General features: G+C 39.2%; 1 protein-coding gene and 1 long non-coding RNA gene across 2 annotated transcripts in view; one reads left to right on the top strand and one right to left on the bottom strand.

The window, feature by feature from the left end:
• The first annotated feature begins 298 nt into the window (after window positions 1-298).
• Window positions 299-10,747, top strand: LOC126234523 (uncharacterized). The gene is made up of 3 exons (XR_007544744.1): window positions 299-385; window positions 8,699-8,822; window positions 10,559-10,747. It is a non-coding gene; the product is annotated as an uncharacterized LOC126234523 (long non-coding RNA).
• Window positions 10,748-13,584: 2,837 nt separating this feature from the next.
• LOC126236712 (esterase FE4-like) overlaps window positions 13,585-27,848 on the bottom strand; it is a 78,023-nt gene continuing 63,759 nt past the window's right edge. Inside the window, exons 9-11 of the mRNA XM_049946233.1 lie at window positions 14,242-14,374; window positions 13,964-14,084; window positions 13,585-13,821 (exon numbers count right to left, since the gene is read on the bottom strand). Of these exons, the coding sequence (XP_049802190.1) occupies window positions 13,668-13,821; window positions 13,964-14,084; window positions 14,242-14,374 (408 nt within the window). The 3' untranslated portion in view covers window positions 13,585-13,667. The remainder of the gene's footprint in view (window positions 13,822-13,963; window positions 14,085-14,241; window positions 14,375-27,848) is intronic.

Below are 27,848 nucleotides of genomic sequence, written 5' to 3'. Positions count from 1 at the left end.
TTTCATAGTTCCACACAACTTTTTCCTGTTTTCTCGATTGATCTGTGTTCAGTTTTTCAAGACCTATCCACCGTGCCAACTTATAACTAAATCTGAGGGGGTGCGATGGGGAGGTTTCCTTGTTAAGTTTCTTTCGAGGCGGGACGTGGCACGAGCCCTAGTATTACTAGGTTCGTGACGGAAAAAATTCATTTCCTGTTGCGCAACTGGCAGGAAGCTGCGTTTGATAAGGCTGTTGCTGGGCTATAAATAGCCTCGTGGAGCTGATATTACCGTGACTCTGACTTGGAATTGTACACCGTTAACAGCATTGAACGGCTCAGGGCGCGTCGCTATCATTGTCGTCCTCGCTCGCGGGCGATTGTGTGTAAGGCTAAAGACAACGGTGAGTCGAAGACTGCTATTATCACAGCGAAGAATAAAGTTAAAGCTAAAGGCATCGCTTCTCGTGCTGTTATGGATAGACCGTGTGTGTTTTTAGCTTGTAGATTTGATTTTGGTGTAAGTCAGGCTGGTGCTACTCCGTCTGGTGACTGTAATGATTGGTTAACTGTTGTGTTTGCTAGACGTGCAGGCATAAGTGAGTACGGTGGTCTTGAGAGTTTTGCTCGTAGAGATGTAATTAGCTATCGTAATTTTCATTTTAGTGAAACAGTAGGTGATGGTTGTTGTTATTTAGTTCCTGCGCAAGCTGTGTTTATACACTACCGGCCATTAAAATTGCTACACCACGAAGATGACGTGCTACAGACGCGAAATTTAACCGACAGGAAGAAGATTCTGTGATATGCAAATGATTAGCTTTTCAGAGCATTCACACAAGGTTGGTGCAGGTGGCGACACCTACAACGTGCTGACCTGAGCAAAGTTTCCAACCGATTTCTCATACACAAACAGCAGTTGACCGGCGTTGCCTGGTGAAACGTTGTTGTGATACCTCGTGTAAGGAGGAGAAATGCGTACCATCACGTTTCCGACTTTGATAAAGGTCGGATTGTAGCCTATCGCGATTGCGATTTATCGTATCGCGACATTGCTGTTTGCGTTGGTCGAGATCGAATGACTGTTAGCAAAATATGGAATCGGTGGATTCAGGAGGGTAATACGGAACGCCGTGCTGGATCCCAACGGCCTCGTATCACTAGCAGTCGAGATGACAGGCATCTTATCCTCATGGCTGTAACGGATCGTGCAGCCATGTTTCGATCCCTGAGTCAAAAGATGGGGACATTTGCAAGACAACAACCATCTGCACGAACTGTTTGACGACGTTTGCAACAGCATGGACTATCAGCTCGGAGACCATGGCTGCGGTTACCCTTGACGCTGTATCACAGACAGGAGTGCCTGCGATGGTGTACTCAACAACGAACCTGGGTGCACGGATGGCAAAACGTCATTTCTTTCGGATGAATCCAGGTTCTGTTTACAGCATCATGATGGTCGCAGCCGTGTTTGGCGACATCGCGGTGAACGCACATTGGAAGCGTGTATTCGTCATCGACATTCTGGCTTATCACTCGGCATGATAGTATTGGTTGCCATTGGATACACGTCTCGGTCACCTCTTGTTCGCATTGACGGCACTTTGAACAGTGGACGTTACATTTCAGATGTGTTACGAACCGTGGCTCTACCCTTCATTCGATCCCAGCGAAACCCTACATTTCAGCAGGATAATGCACGACCGCATCTTGGACGGGCCTTTCTGGATACAGAAAATGTCCGACTGCTGCCCTGGCCAGCACATTCTCCAGATCTCTCGCCAATTGAAAACTTCTGGTCAATGGTGTCCGAGCAACTGGCTCGTTACAATACTCCAGTCACTACTCTTGATGAACTGTGGTATCGTGTTGAAGCTGCATGGGCAGCTGTAAGTGTTCACGCCATCCAAGCTCTGTTTGACTCAATGCCCAGGCGTATTAAGGCCAGAGGTGGTTTTCTGGGTACTAATTCCTCAGGATCTATGAACCCAAATTTCCTTAAAATGTAATCATATGTCAGTTCTAGTATAATATATTTGTCCAATCAATACCCGTTTAACATCTGCATTTCTTCTTGGTGTACCAATTTTAATGGTCAGTAGTGTACATACACGTGGTCGCAAGAAGGTAGTTGATAATGAGGCTGTATATTTTTGGTGTAAAGGACTTAGTTGTTGTGGAGATGTATCATTTGTTGGTGACTTAACTCTGTATTATTGTAAATAAAGTGTTGGCCTTGAATAAAAACACTAAACATTGATCTTGCCAAAAGCCGAGGTGCGATTCTTCTTGAGGTTGTAGATCCCTGGGGCACAATGGGATGCCATCTGGGTCATATGCGACGCCGCTGTGTCTCTGTGAATGTGTGTGTCTCTGTGATCAGTAGCTTTTACCAGAGTTGAAAACGTGTTGATTTAAGTAACGCAACCGCTTAAAGAAGCTGTTAAGGTAGTGGGACTTACTTTCTGGCGAGGCTGGGCGGAGCACGGGCCCCAGTATTACTTGGCCCGTGACGGGGAAAAATTCATTTCCGGTAGCGCAGCGGCACGAAATTTCCTACATACTCCCCTACCAACGCCCGATGACATGGTTACACTGGCCTCCCAAACCAGTGATTTACGTAATGAAACTACATCAACTCCAGTAGAAGATTTATCTTCAACGCAGCCTCATAGCTCCATCACTGCTGAGACAACGCCTAAATAAAGCACATCTACGCCAATATAAAAACAAATAGCGTCACCAAACCTCCCACTAACTTCAATCAGAGGAACAGAAAATGAAGAATCATCACTCAGGAAAACAGAAGAAACTCCAGTTGGGGACTTAATGCTATTCCAGAACCAAAAAAATCGAATCGAGATACCAACTAGCAAAACCTACAAGCCCTCAGCAGATTCTAATACTATCACATTCAGTGTCAGATGTCCACATTCCATCTGAGTGTACAGCTGCAACCAGCAGCTTCAAGAGCTCAAGGGTTCCAAGAAGACCAACAAGAACAAAAAAAGCAGTCAAAAACAATTTTTTTTTTGGTCAAGCCGCCTAATTCACAAGAGAAAATAGCAGACATGCATCTGGCGTCTTCTATTTCCACACATCAGACAGGAAATCGTATTTGTGAAAGTCTGAACGTATATTGTCACAATGTCCAAAGACTGCGAAATAAAATAAGTGAAACTGAAATCCTCACAGGTGATATGAATTTCTTATCAGATCTACTTTTGTTGTGTATTGATGAACACTGGGTAAAAGAACCAGAGTTATCAGTATATGGAAAATTTTAGGTTAGAAAAACTATAAAAATGGTGGAACCTGTATACACCCAAAAAATGATATCAAAGGTGAAACTTTCTATCCCTGTGAAATGTATTCTTTAGATGAAGACACTCAATTAACAGGAGTAGAGGTTGCAGACCTAAATACATGTGTTATATGCATATACAGATCACCTTATGGTAATTTCTCTCTCTTTCTTAAACTTACTTTACTTTATGTGACTACGTAGGCTTTCCCAGTGTAATAAGTCTTGAAAGTCTCTTCGGGTTTGCTGCCGGATCCTAAAATCAACTTGACTCGATATTTCGGCGATCCAACTGTTCGCCATCTTCAGGAAATACTGCTTCTGCTGATGAGTCCCGCTGAGAACTGACGCAAGATTGCAATTCGACGTCCTATATAGGCCACCGTTCAGTACACGGCGCATGCGCCGCGCATCACGGTTTCTGGCTTCCAAAAAGAGGAAGGTGGCGCCGCCCTTAGTGAAACACTGCTGGCAACGATATATCGCAATCAAGGCCGCACCGAAGAACGTTCAGTTTTGATGCGAGATAATACAGGATTCCACGTTTTGCTAAGAGGAAACCCATTGTCCCTGTTGATTAAATTATCAGCCAACCTAATTTCAATCGCCTCTTTATACACACTATTCCAAAAACCGGAAATGTTGGCAATTACAACAGTTTCCTCAAATTTCATTTTGTGTCCCTCATTTAGGCAGTGTTCTGCTACGGCCGATTTTTCCGGCTGTTGTAACCTCGTGTGACGGCAATGTTCCACACACCTGTCATTCACTGTGCGAATAGAACGGCCAACGTAAACTTTCCCACATTGACACGGGATTTTGTACACCCCGGGTTTCCTAAGTCCCAAATCATCCTTCACAGAGCCGAGCAGAGCCCTAATCTTAGAGGGTGGACGGAACGCACTCTTAATGTTAAAAATCCTTAAAATTCGTCCAATCTTAAGGGGCTCCGGAAAGGCTCAAAATCATGAAAAGTTCAATTTTAACTTTTTTGCGTTTTCTGAATCTGCAGACTATTACCTTTTAATAGATATATAATTTATTCAATTCCGAAGACTACAACTATTTTTAAATTTTTTTTGAAATGTGTTCTACATGGGCGTGACCCACTGTGGCGCTGTTAAACTGCTGTCAAATGGTGTTATTATTAACGTCCGTGTTCATCAGGTACATTTTAGTGATGTGAGATAAAGTATGTGTTGTGGCTAACCTGTGATGGTTCAATATATATCGCTGGTGTGATTGTCGATTGTTTCATGTTTATTTACTCTGTCGTTATCTCGAAAATATTCGTAATTAATTCTGTTTCTTGAGTCTCTGTTTTGTTGAAGTATAATAATGAGTAAAAGTAAAGTTATTAGAAATCCTCTGAAGGCTTTTAAGAAAAGGAGAAATGTTGGAAAGCCAAAGGTATTTAGAAATATGGGAATGAAGATAGGTTCTAACATGGTACGAGCGATGGTTGCTTTAGACAAGGAACACCTTCGGGCTGCAGACAGGGCTGTAAAGAGTCTAGAAAAACAAGCAAGAGTAAACAGGAGGAGGAACAAGAGGAAGCTGGAGGAGGAGTTTGCAGAGGATGAAGATAATCCATCCTATGGACCTGGAATGCACTAAAAAGTTAATCCAATCTTTGTCGCTTGATTCCCAAAACTTTTATTTTCTCATACTAATTACATGTTTTCTAAGGATCTTCCAAACATATTTGTTTCAAACTTTCAATAAATGTTACACAGTACCTTCTGCATAATTTAACACAGCCTTTTTCCAAAAAACTGTATATTTTTCAATATATAAATAAAATATTGCAAAAAAATGTTGTGAATTTTCATTAAAATTGAAAAACAAAACATCTTTAATAACTGAACTAAAATTTTGTAAAATCCCTGTGTTAAGTTGTAGCCCATATTCCAATAAATAATCTGTAAAAAGTTCAACTTCCTACCTCAAATACTTTGTGAGGAAAGATGTAATTTATAAGCGTTATTTTAACATTGCAAGTATAGGGCATTCCGGAGCCCCTTAAACAATAAGCCTCCAGCATAAGGAAGAAAGGCCACAGATCTATGTTCCTCTTCGAACACCTCCGGAGACGGTCCAAATTCCATAGCCTGACGAATCTGTTTCTCGGTGTATCCATTTTCCTTAAAAACAGTCATCAAATGCTCAAGTTCTTGGGTTAAGCTGTCTGCGTCGGAAATGGCATATGCTCTCCGTACCAAAGTCCTAAGGACGCCACTACGTTGGTGTGGTGGATGACAACTCTGAGGGTGCAGGTACAAATCTGTGTGTGTCGGCTTTCAGTGAACACTGTGTCCCAAAGTTCCATCTGGTTTTTTATAAACCATTACGTCTAAAAATGGAAGCATCCCATCATTTTCATCCTCCATAGTAAATTTGATACGGGGATGAAGACAGTTGAAGCGGTCCAAAAACCTGTTAAGAGCATCACGTCCATGCGGCCATACAAAGAAGGTATCGTCCACGTATCTCCAGAAGCACGTTGGTTGCAAAGCTGAAGTCCTCAGTGCCATAGCCTCAAAGTCCTCCATAAATAAATTGGCGACTATGGGTGACAAAGGACTACCCATAGCCACTCCGTCATTCTGTTCAGCCAATGACATTGTTCTCCGTTTCTCCATTACCAACTTGTGTGTGACACTGATTGAAATAAAATACTTATAACAAGCCAGATCCATCATGGAAACTGCTAAAAGTTGAAATATTCTGTATAAGTGTGATCCTAAAGATGCGAATATACTGGAAAGTCATTACAAATATGCTTGTGCTTGCAAACCTGTAGCAGCGAGTTCAGTGACTTTCGTGGATGGCTCTGGCTCTGGATGTCCTCACCCCAAACTCTTTGTACATAGTTAACATGCATACAATACGTAACTGCAATGGGTGGTGAAGGGGGGGGGGGTGAAGGGAAGACTATTGGTACAGCAGTGGTCACATTAGGTAGCATTATTCATGCGTAAAGGGATATGACAGTTTCGTCTTGAAACCACGTCTGTGTAATGCACTGTCCTTCAATCACAGGACAATACATGTAGCACAGTAGATAAGATTCCAAGCAGTTATTCAGTGAACAGATGCATGTCCAATACATTCTAAGTATAAATACAGGTGTCTAGCAAGAATGGGTTGTAACAGAATTTTGCTGATTTTGTGACGTTCTTCAATACTTTCGATATTTACCCCCGTGTACAAACATTTACTGCTTACTGGATGTGGCTTGCTATTTCTTTATATACCATCCAATTCTGATACATATTTTACTGTTCACAGAATAACTACTGGGCCTTTACCTATCATGCAGAATGTACAGGTCTGTGATTGAAGTTGTTTCCATAGATTTAACCAAGACCCGAGTAAAGTTTTGTCACCTGTGTGGGGAGGGGGTTCTTGTAATGGTGGAGCAGCTGAAAGTTTTGATGATGGATGTTGTAGTCTCAGAAACAGTTTATTGCAGTTTGGATGTACTTTAATAGACATTTTGATGATGTTTGGTGGCGTTTTGATACAATGTCAACCTCCCAGACACCCAAGACTGAGAAAAGCTTAAAGTTATGCTCTATTTACATTCAATTTTAACTATCCACCTGCATACTACATGAGGATTCATAACACCGACTTCAACAAAGACAATACAGGTATCACACAAAAGCAATGCATTAAAGCAGGCGAAATATATTACTCCCCAGTTCAGGATAATGTTCTCCACTATATCATCGAATGTAGATATTAGTGAATTAGAGTGGGTTCTTGTAAACAGTATTTTTCTGACAAGTATTAAGAAGAAACAACCTATCAAACAGACTTAAACAGTTTCCTACTGTGGAAATTACTCCTCTCCGTTGAAGTGCTATGAGTATGAAAAAGTGTGTTTTAATATAAGTGTGCAAATGGGCATATTTTCATGTGAAGTTATAAGTATTCTGGGGGTTATATTGCTTGTGTAAGGGATAAAAATGGTAAATTTAAGGAGACCTTGCTCCAAGACATGGCGAGGTGTCAGACAAGCTGAAGGGTAGCTTCTTGTAGCTCTCTTGGGGTCTATAATACTTCTTATCAAGTACTAAAGCAAATCCGAATGCATCAGTGATCCCAGATAAATGAGACACATCCAATGACACATCTTTAAAACTGCAGAAGTTAATATTTCACAGTGGATAAACATTTATACAATGTACCTTTGAATTAACAACTTTCAATCACTTCATGCCGTTTCAGCAAACGGTTGTCAGATGATAGCACTGCACTGTAGCTATCATCCATGAATGCTACGTATCTGTATATATTTTATTTATTGATTTTCGACGTCTTTTATATCTTTTGCATTATGTAAACGTTCATCAGAACATCGTATTCTCCACATTTACACAGCTAATGAATCAGTATGAGTACCTCACATTGAAGGAAAAGTTTAGTATTTTTTCAGTTACATTTACTTAAATGATGATTGCAAGTGCTATTAAAAACTGTGCCAATTTAAAAGTGTTCAATTGCCTGTGTTAGCGGATGCAACAATTGAAAAGAGAACCAAAGACGCCTTTTTTCAAGAAGGCATAAATAATTGTTTAAATAAAATTTAACGACAATTCATTGTCATTTATCATGAGCACACGGGCGCTATAATACTAGTTCATTTATTTGTGAAAAAACCTTTATTTGTGATCATAGTACATGGTCTGAGTGTGACAGAATGTTTATAATATTCCTTTCTTTTTTTTTTTTAAAAAAAAAAAGAAATGTTGTTGTAATATATTCGTTTGGAGCAGGAAAGTGGTCAAGATGAGTCAAATCATGTCTCTAGCAAGGAAGAATGATGTATTTTTGGTATGGATGGCCTTCAACAAGTGGAAAAGCAGACAGTAGTGGCACACTATGGTTGTCAAGTGGAGAATGGGACTTTTGAAGTGAAGAGTTCAAAAGAGTGATTCTGGACACTTGATGTGTTCTGGAAGAAGGCTTTCATACAGGTGATTGATTCTGGGTGGTGAACAGCCACTACAATACATTTTGACAGGTCTGAATGTGCTCCAGAATAGGACTCTAAATCTTTTTCTGCCACTATTACAGAACTGAGGATAGACAGGGTATGAGTTACTGTTCTTTGTATCATGTGTGTTACTTTTTGAATCATCATGTTGAACTCTGAACAGTCTGAGCTGGTGAATATTTCATGTCTTATGGTCATGAAATGGTCTAAGTTTTCACTAGTCTTTGACAACTACCGGTAGTTAGTTTGCTGATTTTGCTACGATTTTGTAATGTTCTCAAAGTAACTTTACTGCACTTGATAAGAATAATTTTTAAGATGTCCTTTTGAATAAACATTATTCAACATAATTCTCTGTCATTTACACCAATTATAAACATTAGAATAGAACCCTTTTCACCACAGGTAAAGAAACAACTGGTTTGCTCGTGTGGGAAAGGTGTCTAACGGAGCAATTCAACAGCAGCAGCCATTAGGTACTGTTGCAGCATTCTTGATTAACATCGACCCACCACATCCAATCTCAAAGGTAAGTAACGCTCACTCCCATTACAGCATGTATTTACAGCAGCCTTGATTTGCATCCTCATATGGCTGCTACTAGCACCACTCTTATGTGACTGATGTGAAATTTGAATACAAATCATTTGTCATATGTAGAAAAATGCCTACCACCTTTTGTTTATGTCGCACAACACCTCTTTGGCGCTGCAATATTTTTACGTCAGTGTACTTTTAACAGTATTGCGGCAGGGTGCCAATCCTACCAGTCTGGGCCACCCAACCAAGAAAAAACATGTCAGGAAAATGAAAGTGGCCATTGAGCATCCCAAATAAATTAGGCGTTTGAATGCCCCTGGGCCAGTTTTTCATGAAGAAGCCTTTCTCAGCCTTTCACCGGTATCTGCATCTGCTCCTCACCCTGCATATGACTGCCTACATAAAAAAGCGACAACTTCATTATAGTTATTTGGTAGTACATCACAGAATGATCTTATAAAGACCCAGGGTGGAAACTTTTTTTGCTGATTTGAAAGTAGAGAATTTCCAGTGTGGGAGAATACCTTCCACTACAATGAGGATTTGCTTGGCTAATTCTTCCCTCGTATTCATTTGGTTCACTTGGAACCTACACATTGTATTGTACACTTTTTGATTTGATTTGATTTATTGATCCATTTTCATCTGCAGCTGCACAATGTGCAAGAGATATTTGGATCTTTGTGTTATAATAACACACATTAATATATCAATTAATTATGAATACTTAAATAAAACCTATACATCATATCCTCATATACATGAGCATACAAATTTGCAAGCTTGGTTCGCAAATTATCAACTTCACCAACGGTGCCCCATAGGTTCTCTTAACTATTCATGAATGTGCAAGTTTAAAGCTTTAGCCACAATCTGTCTTGTACCTTGCTCTGTACCTGTCATTGGGCCTTTGAAACCTTGCTGCTGAGTTCTTTTACCTCATCAGCTTTTGCTAGGTCGACATTTCACAATGTGACAGTTAACTTCTCTTCAGTGGAATTCTCCTATCATTATGCTGTTCAGAGAATGCATCAGCAAGGTTCTTTTTGAATTATTCTAATCGATTTGCTTATTATTCATCAAATTTTGTACTTGGTTTTTTTCCTCATTCGTTGAATTTCTTTTGTAGAAAGCATACAGTTTTTTGTCATGTTACTCCCTGCATTTGATAAGTTTTTACCAGAGCCTTTCCCCTTTGATAAATTAGCAGATGAAGCTTCTACTTTTTGTGTTAATTCTGCTTGCACAGCTGCAATTGCATCTGGTGCTGCGACTATTTCTTCATGAATTTTTCGATCATGACTTTCTGTGGAATCTGCAATCTAATATATTCTCATGACTTTTTCGCTTATGACCTGTAAGTTGGTCAGTAAAGCTGTGAACTGTTCTGTGGTAGACACATTCAGAAACTCAAAGTTTTCCAACACAAAATATAAAAAATTGATAGACAAAAAATTGTAAAACAGCTCAATGATTTAAATATTCACTCTGACATAAAATGGTGTACAATGATTCCCAAGCTATTTGCGTAAAACAATCTAGTGGCACCAACACGGATGTTCAATTTATTGGTTGGCTCAACTGCTGACGAACTTGGTGGCAGGCTCCACATTTATCGTTCGATGGCACAGCAGTGCCCCATGCTCATCACTGGCTGCTTGGCTGTTCGAGATGCCACTTTGCATCACAAAAGCATAAAACTTAGGATTTTCTTTGATGTTTCAGAGCTGGCACGGTTGGATTAGTGAAGGAAAGCTGTGGGTAGAGCAGTGGCTTCCTCAAAGAGATAAATTCACCCACACTTCATTACTGCATGAGCCGGTATTCGACGACTGCCCACGGACGAGAAATATTTTTCAGTTATTTTTTATTTGTCTTATTTGTCCAAAAAAATCATTTTTTCAGTAAATATGTTGTACGACGGAAAACTTTTTAATTGCTGGTTTTACAACTAGCAAACTTATGTCATTTATATTTTTATAATAAAGTGGACCACATAATGAACAAATATAGATTTGGATACTTAACTGTAGAAATGTGCTAATTGCCAAATTCATGAAAATGTGAAGTGATTTGAAAGGTGCAGGATACTGAGGATTACATACGAAAAGTGCTAAGTCCACCGAGAATTCCAAGTGGTTACACTTGCCACCACTAGATGGTAATGGTGTTAAGTTGACTGCTGACTTCATAAGAATGGTGTAACGTGCCATTCAGTTGTGTTTGTTTCACTTTGCTGCCATGATAAGTGTAGACTTCTTTGCATAGACTTCTATTCTGTCCTTTGTTGTGAATCATTGCTCTTTAGCTTATAAGATATGTGTATAAACATCACATAATATTATGGTCATATACAGTCTTACAACATTGTCATATAAATGAAATATTATATATCTACATGTTATCTTTAAATCATTTGGTACGTATTTTATGTCCATATGTTAGGTTATGGCAGATGAAAGCCACATGGGTAGGAGATGGAGGAAGAATGGTAGTGGATCATTCAGAGGTGAACAGAAGTAATTAAAGACGAAAGGTTAAGCATATGAAACACACACACACACACACACAAAATATACCAGCTAGGAAACTGTCTCTCATTGCAGGTACCGGTATGATTGTAAGCCCTCCACTAGCTGAGAAATCTACATAAGGAATGATTACTGTTGAAAGTGTACATATTTTGAGTGACCTCTACAGAAAACATAATGTTTTGTTGTTCTTTCCTTTAGGTACTATGCAAATGTAGATTAAGGTGCAGTGAGCTGGCGCCTGTATTGAAAACAGATTTCTTTTTTAAGTTCTATAACCAAGACAACACAACATAAAGAACATACCAGCACAGTGCCATTGGCATGGAACCTATGATAATCCCATTGAAAGTCACAAACAGGGAACAGTTCGGTATTCTATTCCAGATGGTACAGGGGATCTTGTTCCAGTTTTCAAAACCACTTTTATGAATATTTTTGCTGTTGGAAAATAAAAGCTGGAAATACTTATTAAGAAGAAAAGTGTTGGAGAGACAACATTCACTGACCACAGAACAAGACATGCTCAATCCCAATACAGCGAAGAAGACAAAATTTTTGTGAAGCAGCACACAAATTACTTTCCCTGGGAAGTTTGTCATTACAGCCGAGCAAGAGCAAGCAAGAAATTCCTCAGTCCTGACCTGAATATTTCAAGAATGTACTCTCACTTTAAAGAAAATGTTACCTGAAAGCATCCTAAGTTCCAATTTTTATTGTACTGTCTTTCTGAAAGAATTTCCTTCCACAGACCTAGGAAAGATACCTGCAAGACATGTGACCTACTGAACATTGAAGCAAAAGCAGGTTCACTGCAGTCACAGGCACATTTAGAGATTCACCATAGGAAGGCAGAGATGGCACAGAGCCCTCTGATGAGTGACATCAGTTCTTCTCAGTTCCCTGACACTTACATTTGCTGCATGTCGATTGATATGCAGCAGATTATGTTTGTGCCCACACTAACGTACTCTGAGATGTTTTACAGCCACCAGCTACCTTGTTACAACATGACAGTATCTGTAGATGACACCCTTCAGTCTTACATGTGTATGTGGGATGAGAGTATCACTGGTAGGGGTGGAAATGAAGTCGCATCATGCATTCTGAAAGTGTTAAACATCATGATAACAATGAAGAAAAACTTTATTGTTTGGAGTGACAGCTGTGCTGCACAAAACAAGAATTGAATGAAGGTATTTCTTTTTCTTTTCCTGATGGCAAATGGGTTGTTCACATGAATAGAACAATGGTTTCTTGTCAATGGGCTCAGCTTCCTCCCCTGGACTCTGAGCTTGCCTTGGTAGAGAGAAGAAATCCATTTCAGATCTTCCTGATGCAGATCCCAATAAATCACAATGATATGTTGATTATCCACACATATTACTAGTTGTGGTGCATTTTTATTTTGATCTATATGGAAGTTTATTAATACTGTTTCCTAGGGACTTACAATTAGCTTCTTTCTGGTAGACCACTCACAGGCATAATTAATAATATCTTTTCCATACGCAGTAAAATTTTCTTCAGTATTCCGTTCTACCCTAAATCAGAAGTTCCAATGCTAAAATTGAAATTGTGATCACCAGTCTTTATAATTTTTTTCATTTACGGCTTTGTCCAAATCTTCTGACATCACTGATGATTGGCCTGATCACAGTTCACCATGAACATTATCATGTCCATCCTTAAAAGCTCTCATCTGCTTATACACTTTGCTGTCACTCATTGGATTGTGGCCATACACTTCACTTAACCATCAATAAATTTCCACTGCTGCAACACTCCTTGTTGTCGAAAACTGAATCACTGACAATATCTCACAGCCAGTGGGCTGTTCAATTTTTTTAAAATTTTTCAACTGATACTGTAAACAGCACATTGCAGCAATAAAAATGGAAATGGCCACATTTGATGAGCAAGGTGTGCTGGCGGTCAGTTGTATGCAAGTTCCAATCTTTGCATAACATTTGTTTAGCTATGGTGGTTTTCACCTTACTTTCCAAATAATGCTTGTGAGTGATTTTAATCACTATGAAACCAGCCACGGAAGCCTATGTTCTTATAATGCTTGTAGGTGTTCAACATTTCTGACTGATTTCCATCATTTATACGTATCTGTTCAACAAATTACGTCACATAGGAAAAGAACAAACATAATAACTGGTGGTAACAATGATTTTAAGTCCATTAACACTATAAAATTAGGAATATGTTCAGTTTTTTTTAAATAGATGCTTTATTTAAGTCTCTTTCTAAATACATTTTGGTTCTTCTAATACGTATTTGATACTTTCAACAGATTAGGGCATCACACTGTGCCAGAAATCCATTCTTTCCTTGTTGAGCCCAGTGCTGACGTAAAGAGGTGAGGCAAATTCCAAGTAATTTGTGCTATCTGAGTTGTATGTATTCCAGTCAACTGTAACCACATCATCAGTATTTGGTGTTGGATCACTGAAAGAACAAAATAACAGAAATTATGGACAAAACATACTTGTAATAAAATTTTCCTGATCTTTCATTCATTTTTAAAAGAAAGAACACACACTCTCAGCATGAGTGATGTTCCATATCTGTAAAGATTTCATTGCATTACCCGTATTTGATGAAATTGGCAATCACTTGATTCATCTGAAGCCCAATTTTGTAAGCAGCAGAATTTGGGTCTTGGCCTGCATAATTCGACATGTATCTTGCATCATCCCCATGGCAAGCTCCTGTGAAACAATATTTAGCAGTAAGGTTGTGAGGAAGTGGCACTTGATATGAAGACATAGAACATATAAATAATGTACATTAACAATTGTAATAGTACATGAAATACATAGGAAATTTATGTGTAATTATTAATTTTAGGAACATATAGCAGTTTACCTGGGAAATCTGGATATGTACTGAGTGGTCCATTGAAAGAAAATTCATAGTAGTAAACTGGTTCTGCAGAACTCAAACTCATTTTCCGCACAACTGTGTCTATTCCTTCAACAAACATTAAATCTGATGCCAGCTGCAACAGAATGGAAAAATTTGTATACTGCAAAGTTATTATGTCATAGACACTAAACTACAATAGCTAGCCATGAAATAACATGACTTCTATGATCTGTGATGTAAGCTTAATAATATATTGTGTTGCAGCGTTAAGAGTGGTTTCAAAAAGTGTCATGGATCTGTATACACTACCACTCATGATGGCTTTAGATGTATATTGAGGTGTGTGATCAATGGGTACCACAACATCTATCTCATAATCGTAAGTATATATATGGCAAAAATCTTTCAGGAGCACTGGATCAATATGGATTATTCTCAACTGAACTGTTAAAGGGTGATCAGTCTTTGATGCACTACTGTAACTCAGAATGTAAGAGACAATAACGGAAAACAACCATGGTTTCCAGTCAAGGAAAAAAATCAAATCTTTCCTATCTGCTAGCAAGTTATTCCAACATTCTTTTTTATATTGGTCTATCTATAGAAGAAGAGTCGGACTGTGACCATTGCCTCAATACTGTCCTATGACATAATCCTCTGAGGCAGTACAACAAAGGAAGTAAAACCTAATTCTTCCGAAGTGTACAGAAAGAACATTGTGTAAATTTGATAACAAAACATCTTACAGAAGCCTCTTCATGGACCTAGAGGTTCTTACACTTATGCACCAATACATATACTCCAAAATTGCATTTGTGATTAACAACACAAATTAATTTAGGATGAACTATGTAGTTCACAACCTCAATACGTAGAGCAAAAATAATTCCCACAAAAACCAATGCATCCCTATCTAATAGGTTGTTGGCAGACATCAAGCAGGTGTTTAACATCAACAGATATTCAAAAATTAAGTAAAAGAACACATCTTGGCCAATTGTTCTACAACTTGTTACAATATCTGGACACATAGGGAGACAGATTATGCAAATCTCTAACATTTTGTGTTAAACAGATCTTGACTTTGGATATATTTACAAACGCCTGTTGAGGGTAAGGTTAGTAAGACATAAGCAGCCTCTTAAATAAAAGGGAAAGTAGTAAAGTTACATAAAAGTTTTGGATAAGACAGTATGTGAGTAGCAGAACACGAAGAACAGTGGTTTTTCTCAAAGTAGCTAATATCCTCCTTACATACAGAATCATGAATGAAGTAACTTGGAAGTAATAATTGTCAGTGTGAATACATTAGTAACAGTCATAATTTGTTGTTAGTATACTTAACAGAAGTAGGCTGCAGAAGGAGTTTCTGCTTGGCTTATTGCACATTCCTAAAGCTCTCCTTCATGAAGGGATTTATGGAACATAATGAATGAATGTAAGTGATGGCTACAGTGACATGTTAGTAATGCAGTTGTGGCATGTCATTCATTAATTCACTCACACATGCTTTTCTATAAATCTCACCTTGATGGAGAGCCTTTAGGGATTTGGAATGAATCATGCTAAGTATCAACAGGCAGAAGAAAACACTGAAGGCTACTTCTATAAAGTATAGTAACAATAAATTATGGTTAATGCTAACTAGCTCATACAGATGACTATGTGAATTAACTTGCTTTTATTATTCGTATTATAGTTGTGAATTGTGCACATTTTGCCCTAATTTAATCATCCTACATTATTGACAAATCCCGTTAAGGAGGTTATGTACTTGCCACATGAATATAAGAACCCATATGTTGCTGAAGACGCTTCTGCAAGATGTTTGGTTATCATCTCTACACAATGCCCTTAGTGTATGTGTCCGTGCAATAAAAACTTTTTTAACTGTAGCTGCAGTGTCCTGGAAGATTATGCTCTAAGAGTGAAACTGTGAAAAGTATTCTAGGACTTACACCTGCATAACAGTATAATGAGACATATAGGACCACATGCAATAATATTATGAAAATAAAAGTTGCTACTCACCATATAATAGAGATACTGAGTCATAGGTAGGCACAACAAAAAGACTGTCACAAATAAGCTTTCAGCTAGCAAGGCCTTTGTAAAAAATAGATGACACTCACACACACACACACACACACACACACACACACACGCAACAGATGTGACTAACACACACATGACTGCAGTCTCTGGCAGCTCAGTTGTCTATTTTTGATGAAGGCCTTGCTGGCAGAAAGCTTATTTGTGACGTTCATTCTGTTATGCCTATCTGCGATTCAGCATCTCTGCTGTGGGGTGAGTAATAACTTTAATTTTCATAATAGTGTAATGAGAAAGGTTTCAAAGTAAAGCAAGCATTACAAAGCTTCTTCAATTAACTTATCCAAATGCTGTTAATACTTCAGTTTACTATCTCTCTAGATACACAAGAATGTCACTCATGCAGACTCATCCAGCTCATCCTGTATGTGCTGGTTTCTGTAAATCAATTAGATTAATTTGGAATTCCATAATATGAGTCTTTGTATGATTAAGGGTTAAAGTGTTTGGTGTGATGCAGTCATAAGCCTGTTTCATTTTTCTCCTGGCTGTATTTTGTATGGATGTGTTTGAACTCTTTCTTAGTATACTAGTCTCATTAGCAAACATCACAGTTTTTGAAACACTCTCCAATCTCCCAGTTAAATAATTTGTGCAAACCAGGAATAAGAGTAGCTTACCACCAAACATTATGAGACACCATGTTTACTGTTTCACCATCTCAAACTGACACTTAATCACATTGTACAATTTGTTAACAAGGCCCCCTTTGTGCAACAGTTGGCAACACTGTGCATATGAATGTTATGATTTTTGCTCCTTCAATATTTAAGTAATTGGTAGTTTAGAAGCTACTTTATGCACATTTTGCCTTGATAAATATAAATTAAGCTTAGGTACATTAGTGAAATTGTTGTGTAACATCAGGTAAAAGGAATGAAAAATGTTTACGGCTCATGTGATCTTATATATTTTTAATTTTGACATGCATGAACAAAGGCAGAATGTGCATTTTAAGCTTCCTTTAAGTATTTTATGATATATAACAAGTGTTATTGCTGCTATAGAATGGTCATCCATGCCAGGGTTATGGGTAGCATCTCTGCTATGTACCATCTGTGGTGGAGAATTGATCAGAGAATGACCTGAGTCTCTCCTGTAGAACAGGAGGCCATACAGAAGAGATAAGATGTTTTGAGAAATGTGAATCAGATAGGCTGAAGGGGAAAAATTCTGTGGAAATGGTAACAAGTAAAGTGCAAAAAGGAAACAGATCTGCAGTCACATCTGAAATTACTTTAGATGAAAATTTTGCTTGTTACTAGAAGTACTTCAGAATACTTATCTAGCCATTGAGTAAGTCAGAAACAAAATGAAACAGGGAGCAAAGAGCCTTGCATTAGGTAGGAGAGTTATGTATGCTGCAGGACAATTTGAATCAGGTTACAGTGTCTCAAGTACTGTGAAGCCAAGCACCAGTTTTAGCATGATCTTAGTAAATGAAGCAGGTAACAGCCTCACTAATGACAGAGAGTTCCGTACTAGGAAGAAAGGAAGGAAGGAAGATTTGGTGTAATGTCCTGTCGACACTGAGGCCATTAGAGACGGAGAAAAAATTCGAATTATGTCAAGGATGGGGAAGGAAATCAGCTGTGCCCTTTTGAAGAAACCATCCCAGTATTTGCCCTAATCAATTTAGGGAAATTATGGAAAACCTGTATCTGGATGGCTGGATGAGGATTTGAACCACTGTCCTCTCAAATTTGAGTCCAGTGTGCTAACCACTGCATCACCTTGCTCAGATTCACACTAGGGGTAAATGGATGAAATAGGAGCAGCAACTGCTCATGCAAGTAAGGGGTTGGGTGGTGATCCTGCAGGAACTTGGCCAGTTGTGTGTAAACATGACTGTAAGTTGTTGGAAATAATGTATTATATATATCTCTAGTATCACACCAATACTGTGGTGAACAGTAAATTGAGGTGTGTGGCATCAAGATAACAGTAATAAGCAACAGTTACAGTGGTGTCAATTTGCAGGGTATTTGCTGGAAATTTTACCATGTTTAGATAGTGGTTAAAGTTTTTCAGTATCATTAGAATGAGCTACCATCACATGTGGCGTGCCTCTGGGCTCAGTTGTGGGTGCCTTAATTTTTTATTATTTTTATTAATGATCTGTCTCTCTGGGCAGAATATTGTAAATTTACAATGGACATGAAGTGTCAGTTAATAAGGTTTTTATGTATATTATGAAATGTTATACATAAATGGTCTTCCCGCTAGTTACAGTAAAACAACCTTTTCTTAGTTTCAAACAACCTCTAGTGATGAATAAATAGGAGAAAACTGGTTGACTAAAAGATTGATAGGGTAGTACTATACTGCAAACTAAACTGGTCAAACTATACCCTGGATTATTGCAAAAGACTGTGTTCACACATTGTTTGGTATCACAGAAATATGGAATAAAGCTACTAGTGAGAGAAGCACTATATCCACAGAAATGAGACTAAGAATCATGAGAGGAATTCATCCTAGAACCAATGCAGAAATATTTTTAAGGAACTTTCACTTTTAAGGAACATTCACTATGATCATACAAAACTATGAATAGTACAGAAGGGTATCAACTTCAGTAGCTGTAAGGTTTTTAATGCCCTCCTTTCACAAATTAAGTGATAAGGTGTACAGAAACAGATTTCCGTCCTTGTGTCCCCCAAGTCTCCTACTATCCATCACATAATCACTGACCAGCCACAAAAGGAGCCCCCCCCCTCCGCCTTCCACCCTCATGTATCAGTATCACCCAAGATTTGAAGAACGGTTCTCTTTCTCTTTCAAGGCTTCGACTATCGCTCATAATACCCTGAAATTAGTAGTATTCTTTGCATTGTTCTCTCACAGAGATACTCTACCACCCACCCCACCTATACAGTATTCTTGCCCATCCCTGCTTCACCCCCCCCCCCCTCACAAACCTTTACCCTCTGGTTCATATCTCTGTAAAAGACCTAAATGGAAGAACTATCCTATTCACCCTCCTACCGCATCAAATACAGGGCCACCTGAGAAAGTAGTCCTGTGGTGTACTAACTTTAATGCATCCTATGTGCAGCACTCTATGTGCACATCACCCGAATGGCTGCTATCAAACTGTGTCCAAAAGATAGCTGGACCACCCAGCTGCTAAGTGTGCCATGCTGGTTGGTATACTTTACACAAACAACTGCTTCATGGCTAAAGCTGTCTGCATTCTCCCCACCAAGACTAGCTTTTCTTAGTTACTGAGGCAGGAATTCTCCCTGCAGCATATCTTTTGCTCTCATAAACCCCCTGGCCTGAACCTTTGCTAATCCCTACCCTCAGCCTGCTTCTGTGCCCTTCCCTGCTCTCACTCCAGTTTCATAAATGATTCTCAACCCTTTCTAACATCTGCTTCTTCTTTCTGCCTCAGATCTCTTCTATATCCCCACTGCCTGCTCCAGCTAATTTAAATGTGCTTGTCTGCCTGTCAATGCCTCCTCTGTGTGGTGAGTAGAATCTATCCTAATTCATGTTGTTATTCCATCTCAGAATTTCCATTGAACAATATTAATTAGAATAGTTTGCTACTCACCACATTGAGTTGCAGACAGGCAGATTTAAAAGAAGTGTGTCGGATATTACTAAAAATATTACTACACACACATCTGCGCACATGTGGTGCTAGGTGCTAGGAATAGAGGTGCACATGTGTGCTTGTGCCCCCCCCCCCCCCCCCCCCCCGCCACACACACACACACATTCACCCATGCATAACACACACACAGATGGTCACTGTCATCTCTGCACAGTGTGGCCCAAAGTGCCCAAAGATGGTACTGAAAAAAAGACATTTTGAAATACTTAATATCAAAGCAAGTTTGGTGTAATGTTTTGAGAGATTTGTGTGTGTGTGTGTGTGTTTCTGTGTGCACACGTGCTTGCACGTAATAATATACAGGGTGTACATGAAGTCCAGGAACACTTTCAATTATCTATTGCACAAGAACTAAACATTGTACAGATAACATGCATATGTCATTTTGAAGAGAAACCCTGAAATGTCCCCCCCCACCCCCCATGTATACTGCCACAGCGTAGATTGGTAATATGCTGATAATCGATCAGCACTAGTCACAAACATGGCAGGTTCAGGTACGGAGCAAGCTTTTTGTGTGTTGGAGTTCAACAAAAACAAGTGTGCTACAGCTGTTTAATGGATGTTTAGAACCAAGTATGGTAAGAAGCCACCAACAAGGAAGGCCATTTACCACTGGCACAACAAATCTGATGTGATGTGTTGCTTGTGCCAGGCAAAGATAAGCAGACATCCCAGTGTGAGTGAAGTTAATGTGGAGTGCGTATGAGAGACATTCACAAGGAGTCCAAAGAAATTGGTGCATCATGCATCCTGTGAACTTGAAATGGCTCCAATGGCAGTGTGGAAAGTCCATTCATCTTACAGCAGAATGGGGCTCCACCCATTTTCATCAAGAAGTTTGGGGGTTCTTGAACACGGAGCTGCTGCATCGATGGATCGGCCGTGCTACAGAAGGGGGCAGCTGTTTCACGAAATGACCTCCCCAATCACCAGATCTCATTCTGTGTGACTTTTTTCTTTGGGGTCACATTAAAGATCTGGTGTATATACTGCCTCTACTACGTGATGTAGTAGAGCTCCGGGAGATAATAAGGGAAGCAACTGCCACAGTCGACGATGCCATGCTGGGACAGGCATGGCAAGAATTCGATTACTGTATTGATGTATGCCAGGTCACTCATGGGTTTGCATATCAAATGTTTGTAAAAAAAGGTTTCAGAGTTATTCTTCAAAATGCAATATGTGTGACATCTGTATAATGTTTAGTTCTAGTCAATAAATAATTGAAAGTGTTGCCAGACTTTATGTATACCTTGTAATATAATGTAATTTAATATAATTTTAAATATGCCTGTCTGCCACTTAACACCACCTCTATGCAATGAGCAGCATCCTATTCTGATTCACATTGTTCTTATCTATGAATGTATTATCTATTAAAGTACTGGAACAGTCTGTTACTCAAATTGTAGAGTCAACCACTTATATTAAGTGCATATCATATCATATGTTCAAGGTTTACTGTGTTTCTATTATCTGTTAAGAAGTTCACATTAAAGTCACTTATTAGGATGAATGAATTATTTTTCCCGACAGAAATGACAAGAGTGGTTCAACATGACTCAGAAAAGCTTTTGAATTTCCAACAGATGCCCAGTAAAAAGACATCACAATAACTGTTGCACTATCTTCTGATTGGATTGAGAGTAAATTGCAGAAAGACAAAAGTAATGAAAATAGCAAAAAACTTAACATAAAAATTGATCATGAAGTAGATGAAGTTAAGGAATTCTGCTACCTTGTAAGCAAAATAACCCATGGTGCCTGAAGAAAGGAGGATATAAAAAGCAAATTAGAGCAGACAAACAGGGAATTCCTGGCAAAGAAGACATGTACCAAACATAGACCTTAAATTGAGGAAGGAATTTCTGAGAATGTATTGTAGTGAATCATGGACTGTGGGAAAACTGAAGAGACGTGATGCATTTGAGATATTCTACAGATGGGTGTTGAAAATTAGACAGACTGATAAAGTAAAAAATAACAGTTATAACCCTGCTGTTCTGTTCGGGTCTATATGACCCGAAACGAATATGAACGTTATTTTACATTATGTAAATACCAATATATATTTATGAAACTTTGTGACTTTGTCTGAAAATGGATGAGCAGCATGTGTTTTAAAAGGTTTTAAAAAAGTTTAAGAAGTTTGGGCTTCAACTGTAATAGTTGCATATGTAATGTTCGGGTCATAATGACCCGACACAAATATGTTTAGTGTAACTCGTATTTATTTCTAAAATCTGGAAATGGCGAAAATTATTTTTGTTGTGTTGTGTGGGAATAGTGACTGCATCATTCCAACTTACTCTCAACAATCACCTAAAGCTCCATGCGTTCACAACAATGGGCTTGTTTGTTGCTTTCCCCAGGAAATAATAATTGGCAGTTCTCAATAATTGGAATGCTTTGTTTCTGCCCAGTTTGACTTGTGACACCATGGCGATGAGACCATTGAATGATCGTGAGTTGGAAGAAATAGTAAATGCCTCACCAGATGAAGGATCACTTTCTGAGTTTGAAGATCACATCAGCAATGCATCTGAAAGCGAGTGTTCCGATGACAGTTACGACAGTCCACAGCCCATACAAAATAGTGTAGAGACTTTTCTTTCTAAAAATGGGAATATAGAATGGCAGTTGCATCCACCAGCACAACATGGTCGCCTACCAGCTTCGAACATCATCAAGAGTACCCCAGGAGTTACCAGGTATGCAGTCAGCAGAATATCTGATGTAAAATGTTCATTTGAAGCAGTATTTCACACAGCGCTTCAAAATGAAATAATAGAGATGACAAATATTGAAGGGCAGCGAGTTTATGGTGAACAGTGGACAGATATTGATGGTTCTGTTTTCCATGCATACTTAGGACTCTTACTCCTAGCGGGTGTATATCGATCTCATGGGGAGTCTACAAAAAGTTTGTGGGATAAAGATACTGGGCGAAACATATTTCGAGCAACCATGTCTCATGAAACATTCTGTAAGATATCACGTGTCCTGCGATTTGACAAGAAATCTACTAGAGAGGAAAGACGACGTACTGACAAACTTGCCGCAATTCGTAGTATTTGGGAGAAGTGGGTAGAGGTCCTTCCTAAACTGTATAATCCAGGAGAAAATGTTACTGTTGACGAGCAGTTAGTAGCATTTAGAGGTCGCTGTCCATTCAAGCAGTATATCCCAAGTAAACCGGCAAAATATGGGATCAAAATATGGACCATGTGTGACAGCAAAACTTCATACGTACTGAAAGCCCAAATTTATACAGGAAAGGTGAGTGGAGCGGCACCAGAAAGAAATCAGGGAATGAGGGTGGTATCTGATCTCACTTCTGAGTTACGTGGTCAGAATATCACGTGTGACAACTTTTTTACGTCGTACAATTTGGGGCAGCTGCTTCTGAAAAGGAAATTGACTATGTTGGGAACTATACGGAAAAATAAGCCGGAGCTTCCACACAAAATGACCAACAAGGAGGTACACAGCTCTTCATTTTACTTCACAAATGACACTACTGTGGTTAATTATATTCCTAAGAGACACAAGAATGTTGTACTTATGAGCACTCTCCACCATGATGCGGAAATCAGTGACAGGGCTGATAAGAAGCCAAAAATGATTTTGGACTATAATTCAACCAAAGGTGCTGTAGACACGCTTGATCAGTTATTAGGTACATATACATGCAAACGAAAAAGTAATAGGTGGCCAATGATAGTTTTCTACAATATTCTTGATGTTTCTGCTTATAATGCATACGTTTTGTGGATTTCGGTTGACCCTAATTGGAATGCAAGCAAATTGACTAGAAGGAGAATATTCTTGGAGGAACTTGGAAAGTCACTGATAAAAGAACATATTGCATCAAGAACGCATTTCCCAAGAACAGAAGATTCTTTGAGAATGGTCACAAGCATCCAAAACCCGAATGATGTGGGTGGTGTGTCAGAATCGGTAACAACAAGAAAATCTACAAAACGTGCACGCTGTAAGTTCTGTCCATCAAGTAATGACAATAAAACAAACATGGTGTGTGGAAAATGTAGTAAACATATTTGCAAGAAACATGTAACCTACTTGTGTCCACAGTGCAAGCAGTAAGAAAAGAACTGTAGTATTTTATAAGATGATTGTATTGAAAATTCTGTTGTTTCAAATTTATGTGAATACTTGTGCCTAAACTACAATCAGTAAGAAGAGAGGATTCTAAAGTTGTAGTGCTTTCTATGTTGGAATGTAATAAAAAAACTGTAGTGTGTTCTGTACTGTAGTGTGCTCTAAGATGAATATCTGTAATGACAACTGTCTGTTGTTAGAAAATGTCAATACTTACGTCTAAACTGTCAACAATAAGAATAGAAGTATGGAAAAACTGTAGTGCTTTCTAAGTTGAATGCCTGTAATGGAAACTGTCTGTTGTTTCAAATTTATGTGCATATTTAAATGAAAAATATCCCTCAATAAAGTTGTATGCATTGTTATTATTATTATTATTACCATTATTATTATTATTATTATTATTATTATTATTACTAACAAGGTACTGGAATAGAACAACAATGTCGATAGCTAAAACTGTACCAAAATTTATGTTTCTAAAGCATTTTGATATGTCGGGTCATATTGACCCGAACAGTATATATGTCAAGTAAAAGTGAACAGAACAGCAGGGATAATAACAATCTGCTGTTATATCAATGAAACATGCCTGAAAGTGCTGTTCAGCACATTATTGACCCTCTGGGTGCTGCAGTTGACAGCACTATGTGAATTCTAATATTCCTTTAGTATTTTAATCTTCTTTGTGATTTGAAATTTTTACGATACGTGACAAGTCTCTGTATTGCTGTAGGGTAGTGAACAATATAATGCCATATGAGGGTTGTGGGTGGAGATCTTCCACTGGACTGATAGTGGTGGGGAATTCAACAGAGAATGGATTGAGTTTCTCCCATGGAACAGTAGGGCATACAGAAGAGTATTGGAAAACATCTGTACCCTTCAGACTAAATTAGATTTTGAGAAATGTGAATTAGATAGAGCTAAGGGGAAAAATACTGTGGAAACAGCGAATAAATGCCAAGCCAGAAGCAAAATGAAAAGAGATCTGTAGTCACATTTGAAATCATATTAGATAATAATTTTGCTTGCTACCTGAAGTATTTGAGGAGGAAACTCATCTAGCTATAATAGAAAGAAGAGTGCACCGGGCTGATAGTCATATAACTAATGGTAGTTTGTAAACAAAATGAAGCAGGAAGATAAAGAGTTCTGCTACTAGGTAGTAGTAAAGGGAACGGTGTAGGCCAAATGGAGAGAAATTAGAATCAGGTTACAAGGTCATAACTACTGTGAAGCCAGTTTTAGGCAGGTAACTGAGGACAGCACTACTACAAAGGGATTTTGATAATGGATATCAGGTAATCATAGCAAGTGAAGAAGGTATCAGCCTGGCTAAAGACAGAGAGTGCATTATTAGGGGTGACCCAGATGCAATAGGAGGAGCAATTGCTCTTGTAATTACAGGTTTGATGGAGGTTCTGTAGTCCTGGGAAAGTTCAGTCACTGAGTTGCAAGTCCTTTTGTTGACGCCACACTGGGCAACTTGCGTGTTGGTAATCATGAAATGATGATGAGGACAACACAACTATGACCCAGCTAGGAATCAGACTTGGTCCCACAGTGTGGCAGTCAGATGTGGTGACCACTCAGCTAATGGTGCAGACTAAGTGCAGTGGTCATACTGATAACAGAGGTGGCACACTGTTGTGACAATAGTGCTTTATTCCCATACACAACATCCAGCACATCCACGTAATATAAGGTTCTAAGCGAACTAAGCTCTCTGGAATCCACCCAGATATTCCACTCAGCACCACATGTGCTCTGGTTAGAGATGTTACTCATGCTGATGTCCTAGCAGAGGTGCACCCCCTCCTGTTTCCACAGTGCAGAGCTCTGGCAGAGAAATGGTCAGTGGGCTTCGTCAACTGTGGAGGGAGGGCTCTTGTGCAGAAGTGTTTCATAAGCCATGTTGTGACTGGCTGTTGATTTGGACACTGCTGGACCATTTCTCAGTGTTGATCTGACATGGTTGGCTGCAAATCACAGTGGTTTTTCCATTTCTCATCATGGATAGGCTCACAGCAGTCGTTCTGTATACAGGGTGTTACAAAAAGGTATGGCCAAACTCATTTTATTACTTCTCTTCAAATCACATTAATCATGGAATGGAAACACACAGCAACAGAACGTACCAGCGTGACTTCAAACACTTTGTTACAGGAAATGTTCAAAATGCCCTCCGTTAGTGAGGATACATGCATCCACCCTCCGTCGCATGGAATCCCTGATGCGCTGATGCAGCCCTGGAAATGGCGTATTGTATCACAGCTGTCCACAATACGAGCACGAAAAGTCTCTACATTTGGTACCGGGGTTGCGTAGACAAGAGTTTTCAAATGCCCCAATAAATGAAAGTCAAGAGAGTTGAGGTCAGGAGAGCGTGGAGGCCATGGAATTGGTCCGCCTCTACCAATCCATCGGTCACCGAATCTGTTGTTGAGAAGCGTATGAACACTTCGACTGAAATGTGCAGGAGCTCCATCGTGCATGAACTGTATAGAAATGAGTCGCATGTCAACACAAGCACCGAAGTCAACATTACCTTCCTTCAATTGGGCCAAGTGGCGGTGAATCTAGGAATTACAGTACATACTGATGAAACTAAAATGAGCTCTAACATGGAAATTAAGCGTTTCCGGACACATGTCCGCATAACATCTTTTCTTTATTTGTGTGTGAGGAATGTTTCCTGAAAGTTTGGCCATACCTTTTTGTAACACCCTGTAGATGATATCGTACAAAATGGTGAGGAGGTCAGTGGAGGTGGTTCTATTGAGATTAGTTTGGCATATGTGGCGACAGGGGATGGGAAGGCTGGAATGGAATATCAGTAGGAGGATACAAGCTCTATGTGATACAGTGTGCAGTAGCTGTCATTGTGGTAACTGACATGTGTATGTAAGTTTTCAGGCTATTGGCCCATTATTAGTCACAGCATTTGTCCACTATCAGATCACTGTTTACAAGCTTCACAAGGACATTCACTGGATCAGTGTCTCATGTTAAGTTTGATGAAGACTGGTTCCTCTGAGTTTAAATTAGGGACCTGCATGTCAAGGGTAAATGACCATACGGGTCATTGTCCATTTCTTGAGGGTCCTTGCAATGCACTGCTGAGTGTTTGCACAGGATCCACACAGGTTTTAGGTGTTTTAATGAGCCAGTCATTGCTTTCCCATTGAGCAAAATGTTCATTGTGTGGGTGTCATGTTTTAACACTCTACACTGGCCAGAGTATTGTGGCTGTTAAGCTGGCTGGATCATAGGCAGTGGCACCGAAGTGTGGTTGATGTGGTTCTCCATTCACTTGACCAGTGCTGGTAAGTCTGCTGGGCCAGAGGGCTGAGTTGGTAGAAAGAATTCTGCCTGAGGTGTGAGTAATTCTCGATACAAGATTCCTGCTAGTGATCTGTGTAAGTTGTCCTTGAATGCCATGTGAATGCCTAGTAGCACCCAAGGCAAGGCTTCTGTCCACTGTCCTCTGTGGCACATGAGTGCAGCTTTTAGGGTTCTCTCTCACTGCTCCACAAGCCCAGCATTCTGAGGGTGGTAAGTGGTCATCTAATTATGTGTAATGCCACAAGGTGGCAGAGAGCCTCAAATACCATGGACTGAAATAGTCTTTTCTGGTCTGTCACTATCATTTTAGGGTAGCCAAATTGAGTATCCAATCATTCATGAACACAAGTCACTGACTCTTCTGTAGTATCTTTATTTAGGACTGCTTCCACTCAATGAG

The sequence above is a fragment of the Schistocerca nitens genome, chromosome 2 (assembly GCF_023898315.1).
Source record: "Schistocerca nitens isolate TAMUIC-IGC-003100 chromosome 2, iqSchNite1.1, whole genome shotgun sequence".
Lineage (NCBI taxonomy): Eukaryota > Metazoa > Arthropoda > Insecta > Orthoptera > Acrididae > Schistocerca > Schistocerca nitens.
Note: the sequence above shows the minus strand (reverse complement) of the source record. Positions and strands in the feature narration are given on the sequence as shown.